This window comes from Papaver somniferum, chromosome 1 (genome assembly GCF_003573695.1).
Source record: "Papaver somniferum cultivar HN1 chromosome 1, ASM357369v1, whole genome shotgun sequence".
In the NCBI taxonomy this organism is placed as follows: domain Eukaryota; kingdom Viridiplantae; phylum Streptophyta; class Magnoliopsida; order Ranunculales; family Papaveraceae; genus Papaver; species Papaver somniferum.
Genome location: NC_039358.1, coordinates 107250692 through 107260831, shown reverse-complemented (window position 1 = coordinate 107260831; position 10140 = coordinate 107250692). Strand labels below are relative to the sequence as shown.

The 10140-nt window shown below is 38.2% G+C and overlaps 2 protein-coding genes across 4 annotated transcripts; one reads left to right on the top strand and one right to left on the bottom strand.

Annotated features, from left to right (window-relative positions):
- Nucleotides 1-292: 292 nt before the first annotated feature.
- LOC113295935 lies at nucleotides 293-4831 on the top strand. 2 transcript variants are annotated; one of them, XM_026544263.1, is made up of 6 exons: nucleotides 335-611; nucleotides 722-757; nucleotides 1019-1921; nucleotides 3037-3237; nucleotides 3532-3727; nucleotides 4424-4831. In XM_026544263.1, the coding sequence occupies exons 1-6, from the start codon at nucleotides 462-464 to the stop codon at nucleotides 4606-4608; spliced, it is 1671 nt and encodes a 556-aa protein (XP_026400048.1). In that variant the 5' UTR covers nucleotides 335-461; the 3' UTR covers nucleotides 4609-4831. The 2 variants fall into 2 exon arrangements, with proteins under 2 accessions (XP_026400057.1, XP_026400048.1); XM_026544272.1 differs by lacking the exon at nucleotides 722-757 and having other exon boundaries at nucleotides 293-611.
- Nucleotides 4832-5682: 851 nt separating this feature from the next.
- LOC113295925 (BES1/BZR1 homolog protein 4-like) lies at nucleotides 5683-9683 on the bottom strand. Of its 2 annotated transcripts, none has more exons than XM_026544254.1 (3): nucleotides 9137-9683; nucleotides 6169-6947; nucleotides 5683-6082 (listed from the first exon to the last, which is right to left on the bottom strand). In XM_026544254.1, exons 1-3 carry the CDS (start codon nucleotides 9347-9349, stop codon nucleotides 6034-6036), a joined length of 1041 nt encoding a protein of 346 aa, XP_026400039.1. In that variant the 5' UTR covers nucleotides 9350-9683; the 3' UTR covers nucleotides 5683-6033. The 2 variants fall into 2 exon arrangements, with proteins under 2 accessions (XP_026400039.1, XP_026400043.1); XM_026544258.1 differs by having other exon boundaries at nucleotides 5683-6072.
- Nucleotides 9684-10140: the final 457 nt, after the last annotated feature.

Below are 10140 nucleotides of genomic sequence, written 5' to 3'. Positions count from 1 at the left end.
CTCATTTTTTTTTTTTTTTTAATTTGAATTTTCATCGGGCGTAATTTAAATCTCCGCCCGTTAACGCGCGTATTTTAAATTTACGCCCAACAACAAGCGTACTTTAAATTTATGCCCGACTATATTAGGATTTGGTATTTGGTCGCGACCAAATATGGTCTGGAATTTGATCTTTGGCTGGGATTTGATCTTTACTCCTTCCCACTGCGTCACGATCTCATCCCAAATTTTTGGTTATACTCGCCCACTGTGGATGCTCTTAGAGGAGTAAATACTGTACCAAACAGGCAAACATCTCTCTTCCGTACGCATCATTTGCTGATTATTATTGCAAGGAGCAGAAGGTATAAAATAAAAGAGCCCTAAAACTGCTTCATTGTGAATTTTTCTCAGCTGATTTTTTTTTTTTTTTGGGTTTTCTGATCGAATTTTGTTATTGGAACTCAAAATTTCAAATCAATATGGTGGAAAACAAATCTATATATCCTAGTATACCCCATCTTGATGATGAATCCGAATCTTCTTCATCTTCCTCTCCCTCTTCTAGGGTTTCTTTTAATAATTCCTCTTCCTGTATATCTCAAGTTACTCGAAACCCTATATCTCAGCAGGTAATTTCTTCTCTTTTTTAGGTTTCAATTGTAAATTTTTTCTCATGTTTGCTTTGCTTTCTTCCGTAATTGAGAAGAATACTTATTTGGGCTATTCCGTTGTTAATTAGGTTATTGTTGATGGAAATAGTTTTGAGATTTCGCCTGTAAGGATTTTTATTCTTCTTCAATTGATTGGTATCAGTGAAACTGTATTATGCTGCTTAATTAGTAGTTGTAGAGTTTATCAGTGGGTCTTGGTCATTTACTTTGTCATTTTATAGGGTAGTATTAACTTTGTTTCATTCGTTAGTGTTGCATTCCGATTTCTGAATGATAACGATGAAAGGTTTTTAGGAATTCTGATGTTACTCAATTGCATATTTAATCATCTGAAGTTAGAATTCATGGGTCTGATTTGGTTTTAGGTTTCTGAGGTAAGCAATGAGCACAGTGAAGAGCTTACTTCTACATCTGTAGTTGGAACTGATGACCGCAGAATGAATGAGCCGGAAACTTCTGATGCTACCATAGATATAGACCTTGGGAAAGATAATTGCAATAAGATAAGCTCAGATTCTGAACCTAAGAAACAAGGTAGATACTTTTGCTATGAACCACCTCACTACGAAGAAACTGGAGCCTGGATACCTGTATCAGTTCCACCCATGATGGAAAGTGGGCATGAATGTTATGGTACTGTTGGTGGATACATCCCTGAAGGGGACATGGGTTGGAGTCAGTGTGTGGGGGAAGATAAGGAGTTAACCATGTGGGATGTGGTACTTGAAATGTTGCTCGTGGTGCAAGGGAAGGTTAAAGCTCTTGCTTCTGGCGATATTCACGGATGCACCATTTCATGGCTATCAGGACATATTCTTGAGCAGGCTTGGAAGGAGATGGCTGAAACACTTACCCAAGCAGATTTTGGCAAAATACAGGAAATCCTTGAAGCCGTGCCACCGAAATGGCTGCCTGACAGTTCTAGTCCCTCATGTATGTTGTGTAGTGTGAGATTCCATGCTCTTATGTGTTCGAGGCATCATTGTAGGTTTTGTGGAGGGATATTTTGCGGTGAATGTTCTAAAGGGAGGAGTCTGTTGCCGGTAAAATTTCGGACAGAGGATCCAGAACGAGTCTGCGATGTTTGCTGTGTACGTCTCGAATCTGTGCAGTCGTACTTAATGGACCAAGTAAGTCGAGCATCGCAGTTTCCGACTCATGACGTAACAGACCTCAGTACTTTGCGGTCATGGGTAAACTTCCCATGGTGTCAGTCAATGGAGGATGAAATCTACAAGGCTTCTAACACGATCCTTGGTTATAGCAAGGTAACATTTTGCTTGTCAAGTTTGATTGCCTAGCTGAACTAATGCTTTTTTCTTAATTGATATGGTAACAAATTCAGAGTTGAAATGTCTAAGCTGTTGTTATTCAACAGAAATTATAGGGAGATGTCCTTTTTTTATATAGGGAGATCAAAGTTAGTAAAAGATTATTTGATTTTGGTGAGGCAATATCTGCTAGGCTAAAATAGAATTTAGAAGATGCAACAAAAATATCTCAAATCTAGAGAGCACACTGATATGTACACAGTAATGTAGTAAGATAGTTAATAAGCCCTTGTTGACGCTATGTTGGGATGCATGGGCGTTGCCTAGGCGCCAAAGTGGCCTTATTTTGAACTTGGGCGCCACGCAATGGGTTAGGAGATGCCACTTTAAAAAGTGGCGCCCAGGCGTCGCCTTTCTAGGCGCTCAGGCCAAGGTGCGAGTTTGTTGGGCGCCAAAAGTGGTATTTTATGCCAAAAAAGGAAAAAACATATTGCCAAAATCTTTTGAAAATCTTTTAAGAGATTGAAGAATTGTCTTGCTAGTAATGATGTCAGTAGTGGTGTAGGTAAGTTTCTTTTTTATAGATTAGGCGTTGCTATTCAAAAGGGGGTTGGTGCCCAGCTTGTTGCTAGGCTACCAATCAAGGTTTTGTATGATTCATAAATGTAAGTACTAATATCTATTCAAGTCATACATTAATATTTTAAAACCTTAAGTTAATTATGTTAAGAAACAGATCATTCTTAGCTGTTTTTGTTAATTATTTTAGTGAAGGAAAAAAAATCTTTCCAGTTTTTTTGCAAATCTTTTTCATTTAGATGTGTAAGCTAATATAGAAAATCCTAAGTTAATTATCAGTTGTGTCAAGAACATAAACCTATGTGGAAATTATTGTTCTACGCCTGGCTTCGCCGCGCCTCGCTGCGGCTCGGGATTTTACACCGGACGCCACGCGGCGCCTTACGCCCATGACAACTTGCCCGTTGTCTTTACTTGTGTTGGTCAGACTGGGACTTGCTGAAAAGTGAGCTTCTATGGATTTGAATTTTGTCATATTTCGTACACTTAAAAATCAATAAATAGCGGCAACTGACGTGGAAGGATTTTCTCAGGTAGGTTTGCTTAAACCTGAAAGGTCAATTCCTCGTGCGATTTTACGTCAGGCAAAAGGTCTTGCAATAATTTCCGTTGTGAAAGTGGGAGTGATGGTTACATACAACATTGGAACAGGCCTTGTGATTGCTCGCAGAGAAGATGGTTCGTGGTCGCCACCTTCTGCTATATCATCTTTTGGTGTTGGATGGGGAGTTCAGGTAAGCTAATGTAAATCTTCATCATGCATAAGTCAGTGAGCATGTAGCTTTTCCGGATCTTTGTTCTGACTAGCAGTCTGTCTTAATCCGCTCTCCAGTAATTCCCTTTGAAAGCACAATTCTGATATTTTCCAATCTTTAATGAAGTGTTTCAACTGTAATTCAAATCACATGATGATTCTTGTTATTTAATGTTTTCCTCGCTCCTTAGGCTTCTCTTGCTATCTCTACATTTAAAGGATTTAATAAGTTTTCATAGTTGCCATTTCTCATCGAGTCCTCCTTTGTGTTTAGGCTGGTGGGGAGTTGACTGACTTCATAATTGTCTTAAGAAACAGTGACGCTGTTAAGACATTTAGTGGAAATATGCATTTCTCAGTTGGAGCTGGTTTCAGTGCGGCTGCTGGCATTGTTGGACGGGAAGCTGAAGCCGGTTTACGTGCTGGTGATGGTGGTTATGCTGCTTGCTATACTTACAGCTGCAGTAAAGGCAAGTCTTTCACGTGTAGTTGGAATTATTGATGATTAATAAATTGAAATGTGAAAAGTCCTGATGGTACCAAAATAACTCCAGTACCAGTGTATTTAACGTAGGCATACAGACGAGGTAACAGGTATTGTTGATTCGAAGAGGGAAAACCAAATTAGAAGTTTTAAAACGTTGTTATATATGGACTAAGATCTTTTGTACTAATCGATGGATTTGGTAGTTACAGGAAGTTTATGGTTTTATGGCATGGATTAGGTTTATTTGCAATGAGAGTTGACAAACTGGGAATGGAATGTTATTAAGGTTTAGAGACAGGTGCAATCATACCCTTATTTTAGGCATGAACCTACCTTTTTGCAGCTGTACCGCCGGTTACAACATTGGTTAAACCAGCTCATATCTAAGGGGAAAACAATTCTGAGCTTTTGGAGCCTCTTTGTTAGTTAACATAGAGTGGGTTCGTGAAGAGAAAATGAGAGTGACAACAGATAACTTCACTAAGTGATCCACCCTCTGCTTCTAGGGGCTAACACAAGCTACAAGTGAGCTCACCTTGTTTAACTGTCATGAGATTTTTATATTAAGACGTGGGTGTTATACATGCAACTGCTGAGCAACACTTGTAAGAAAATGCCTGAGAGTGCTAAATAATTCTTCTGTCTTTTAGTCTGACCAACCATTGTTTTATTGTTGCAGGTGCTTTTGTGGGGTGTTCTCTCAAAGGGAGTATTGTGACTACTCGTGCGCTTGAGAACTCTCGGTTCTATGGTAGTTCCTCCATTTCTGCATCGGATATTCTTCTCGGTTCATTGCCTCGCCCACCTGCAGCTTCCATGCTCTATGACACGCTTTCTGATCTATTTCAGAAGCTTGATGGGTAATGAGGCTTTAGGTAGGGTTCTGGAAACTCTGTTCAGCATCTGGTAAAGGCTCGGTCTGCCTATGTTAGTGCGAACATGTTTATCGTACAGGATGGAAGATTTTAAGAACTAAATGTACAGACTAGAGACCTATTTGATTGTGTAAATAGAATGATCTGTGAATAAATTAACTCTGTAATACCTCCCAACATTTTTTATTGCATCATTGATTTCTCGGGTAAAATGTTTGGCTCTTTTTCCCCTTCTCTTTTTCCCTTTCTTAGTGTAGTGTAGTGATTGTGTTTATCTCGTGGGAGTCTGATCCAGCTTTCATAAAAGCTAGCAGTTGAGGACTGTTATGCAATGGGGATCTGTTCTATCTTAATTACCGGGTAGGATGAGAATGAGTGCTTCATTATTGTTTCACATTGGAACAAGTAATGTAAAACAGGTGCGTTATTTACTTGGATGGTAGTGATCACTGGAGTACATGTTGACGAAGTTAATTTCGAGGATGATGATGTCAAGTGTCACATGAAGATCATCACATGTAGGAACTAATAGTTTTTTGTGAAAATGTTGCTGATTCATCCTTAGAAAAAACCATAAACTTTGTCACTCACCTTCAAGGACTGGTACATTATGAAAAAAAAATCTCACTATTTTCATCCGAGTGTTACAAACCCAACAACATGAGATGTAATATTTTACGCCATTTTGAAGCATTCCAGATCGGAGCCCTCCGGCATGGCCGTACGCATATATATAAACACCCTTGCCCAGTAAGTGTTCAAGGTTGTACGTTCTACACACTATCTAGTGGAGATTGACTTGGTCTCACTTTCATTGAGAGGTGTGGGACCAGGACCCATGAACTATAGCATTGGATTCTGTTGATCCAGACATGCTCAGTTTGCACCTTACTTATTCTGCCTGAAAAACCAAGACATAAACTGGAATTTTAAAGTAGAAAACCACATTCATGACTCCCACCATGGATCCATCTAAGCACAATAAAACCATTCCTCTTACTTCAAGATCCTAATTGAGTATGTGTTGCCTCTCAAAATGATGAATTCAAATAAGAGATACCAATGAATAAAGTGATTTTGAATAAATAAATTGAGCTAAAAAGAGAACGAAAATGGGTAATATGATAATGTTCAAAACTAACCATCATAATGAAACTATATATGACTTGAAATTGCAAAAGAAAAAAGAACAATTGGAGAATAAATATTTTAATAGCTGCTCCCTATATTTCCTCACTTCCTAGTTCCTACTGGGATATGCAGATGGAACTTCGTTAGAACTAAACACCACAAATTCAAACTATATCATTTTTCCAAAAACGATCGAGTCTTCGATTTGTTGCATGTTCCTAAAGAAGCAGCTGGAATCATCTAAATAAAGACAGAGCGTCCTAATTCCTCTCTTTTCTTCCTTTCACTTTCTTTCTTTCTTCCCTTCTCTATCTCTGTCTACCTGCAAAACACTAAGCATAACCAATCATGAGTACAAGAGTAAGTAAAAGGCAAATGAATAACCAAAAGCAGTACTTGACTAGTGCTGTCACTATACCTTGTTCGTGTGGTTCCAAGAGTAAGCTCGAGATCATCTCCTCCACACTCATCATGGTCGTGAATCCTCTCTCCCTCCCACGGTTTAACTAGTCCTGATGTGTTGCTTCCAAATGCAAACTCATCTGCATACCCATCGGCCATTGGGATATCAGCATTGTTATCAGAGGCAGCAGCAATAGCTGGAGAGCAAGTTCCACTCTGTCCCGGTGTCCACATACGTGAGCCACCTCCTGCCAAAACCTCTTCCTTGAATCCAAATGGGTTCGAAGAGACAAGGCTGAACGTGGGAGATGCAGGTCCAACTGTAGGAAGTCGGATTCCTGTAAGCCATCCAGGCTCTGGAAGAATCTGACGGCCCGGGCTTGGTGGGGTTGAATTAGGCAAGAAGTAATTGTTATCACCCCAAGCTGGGACAGTGTTGGAATCAGCCCAGTTAGTTTTTAGTCGAGGGGTTCGACAAGTAGGTGAGCTTAACGGAGGGGTGACAGGAGCACTGATGGAACCACTGTGGATGTAGAGATGGTGTGATAATTTAGACGAGGAAGCGGAAGAAGATCCAGAGGACAGGTTTTTGAGCCATGGAATGAGGGAATTGCCATCACCATTGTTAGCATTATTAGCATGGAAAGCATAAGAAGATGACGCTGGGCTAGCAGGAAACGAGGATGAAGCAGGGCTAGGGTTATATGATGCACAAGGGCTTGGCTGGTAAGACGAGCATGGGCTAGCGGAAGCAGAACCGCCCATAATGTCCATGCGCTCTGCAGGCTTGCATCCCTGGGAATACACAAAGGAAGTTGCATATAAGTTGAAGTACTGCAGTATTAAAAAACCTATATATAACAGCTCTGACCACATTTGTTTTACATTCATATTTCCAAAACAAAATACCTAATTGGTTTGATCTCTATTCGACTTCTATGAAGGTGAAGTCTTGAAACATTTTAAAGCGCAGATACCCAAAGAGGGTTGAAACTATGGACCAAAACGTAGAAAACAGTGTCACTACAGAAATGAGAGATACACCAAATCTGGACTAGCTTCATATTGATGTAAGTTAAAGTGAGCATTCCACATATAATTACAATCAAGCAATTGTTATCACTTACAGGCTACCTACAACGTATCGAAATGCTTAAAATTTCAGCTTATATACGGTATTAACCTCTTGAAAGCAAAACACTTGCAACTTCCACTAAATAGTTCAAAGAGAGATTACATGATGATGTATTCTGCGGTTCCCATGATTATTAACACACTGAACAAAAGAAATCAGATATGCTGCGCGGACACCAAATAGGGCAAAGCAAACACTTCACTGTGCACCACACTTGCATATTTACCGTATTTCGGTTCTAAATGGAGTCAAAATGGTAAGACATGATTACATAATAAACGCAGATGTACTTAGCAATTCTACGACTCATTACAAAATGGGGCTATTAATCCAGAATCCAGCAATACTACAAACAAAGCTTGAGACCTCTTCCAGAGCCACTAACATAAACTTAAGGATAACACTGTAATTTTACTAAAACACATCAGCAGTTGGCACATTGTTTAACTTTTCACTTTGGCTTTATTGGGTATGAGTAAGTGAAAAAATAAAAAGAGAACTCCACAAATTCAACAAAGATGAAAGAAGGGAGACACAATGTCAACTATGGTTTCTTTGCACGACAACCAATCAATCCGAAGGATTCTCAACACACTCTTCTTAGCTTGGTTCTTCAAAATAACACAAAAATATTTAAAGTGGGGCTCTATGGATTTGAGATCTACTTTTTTTCTCCATTATTTTAATCCTAATTATTATTAAACAGCTCAAACTATTACTTTCTCAGAACCTAGCCTTAGCCTTAGCTCAATACAAAAATGAAATAAAAGAAGACCCATATGCATAAATTCCATCCAGACCAGAATACCCTCAATTTATGATCCAATAAACTATTTTTTTAAAGGTATTTTAGATAATCAAATAAATAACTTTTAAACTAGGGAAATGGCCGCAATGAAATGAGGAATCTTTTGGGTAAGCATAAGAATAGGGAAGGAAAAAAACTGAACTCAAAAAGAAGAAAACTGTAGTAAGCAAATAAAGAGAGACAGAAGAGACGGTAGGTAATCGGCTAGTCCATAACGAAACTCCATATATATATATAGAGAGAGAAAGAGACTGTAAATCTTAAAACTGACAAAAATACCCTATAAGTTTATCTGAATATTTTTTGATACTAGAGGTAAAGAAACAAGGTTAGAGTTGTCATATTGAATCTGATTTTCAGAGAAGTGTTGCAGAGAGGCTGCGTCATCATCCTGTTTCGCATAGAAAACAGAGACAGAATCTTATAATGGCTGTCAGAGAGTAAAGTCAAGAAACACACAGCGAAGGAAACTAACGTGCGCTGGTATGTAAACAAGTACTAAAAACTATCTGAAATCAGTAAAACAACAAATTTAAAGAAAAAGCTGCAGTTTCTTCTTGTTCAGACCAACCAACTATATACGAGGCCATGGATTCAACAAGTAGTAGAAGAAGAAGCGTAAGTTAGCATCAACCACTTCCGTTCTTCTGAACAAGAACGGACAACTATAACTCCGTTAACAACATCTCTCCAACAATTAAGGCGCACGTTAGTAAGATCACTGTTAAACTTGTATGGACAAATTTTCAGAGCCACGAGGAACTCCGGTTTGGCAGCTCAAGAATTAATTTCACGATTCACAGAAAACAAAATCACGCATCAATACAGTAACAATTTTGAGGAAAATCTGGATTTTAAAAAGATAATTTCTGGGTATAAATTGAATAACTAGCTAGACAGATGAATTTGATGAGCAATTGGTGATTGAATTGAGTAGTGGTAACAATCAGTCATGATCAGAATCAATAGAACACAGGGGTCAATTATCTATTCATAACAGAATACTAAAATGATTAAACGCAGAGACTGAAATGATAATACCTTTCTGTAGGTAGTACCATCTTCTTCAACAGTCCAACCAGCTTCATCACAAAGGGCTTTTAAGACCTCATTGTTATCACAGTGTTTTGGTAATTTATAATTTCCATACATTCTTAAACCTGCATAGATCTTTGCTGCTATTGCTCTTCTTCTTCTTTCTCTTCTTTTATTATTTTCTCTCTCTTTCCATGTTGGTAATCTTGTTCCTGTCATCTCTACTACCTTTCTATTTATTTACAATCTTATCAACAATTAATCTAATTTCTTCACTTGGAAACAACCATATCAACTGAACAAAAAACACACTCTGAAACACACAAGACAAACAAAACTCCCAATTTCTTCCCCTTTTTAGGTGACTGTGATCACAAATCTTGTTAGATCAAAAGACATACCGATCTTCACAACCTAGTTCGTTCTTCACCAGGATTAAAAACACCTTAATTTGCAGATTAAACTAGTTGTGAAACCAGGTGTAAAAGGAAATAAGTGGTTTTATGAAACCAGGAAAAGAGAATAAAAATTTTGGTCACAACAACACACAAAAAAGAAAATCAAATAAATGATGAGGGGGTTTGGGAGATAGTGAAACTAAATTTATGCAGTTTTTTTATTTTACCCTTCAAGTTAACGATATTTACCTTAAAATGCCACTGTGGTAAATACATTTGTTAACCACCAAGGTAAATACATTTGTTAAACACTTAAACTCAACTTCTAATCTTTCCTCCCTAGCTGACTTTCGACCAATCAGTGTGTGTAACACAACCTACAAAATGATATCCAAAATGTTAGCTAACAGACTCAAATCAATTCTTTTAAGAATAATTTCCCCTTTCCAATCTGTATTTATGCAGAATCGGAAAATCATAGATAACATAATTCTGGTCCAAGAACTTGTCTTTAAAATGAAAAAAATACAAAGGTAAAAGTGGTCTGATGGGAATAAAGCTTGACATGAGCAAAGCTTTTGATAGGGTCAGTTGGGAGTACCTGATGGAACT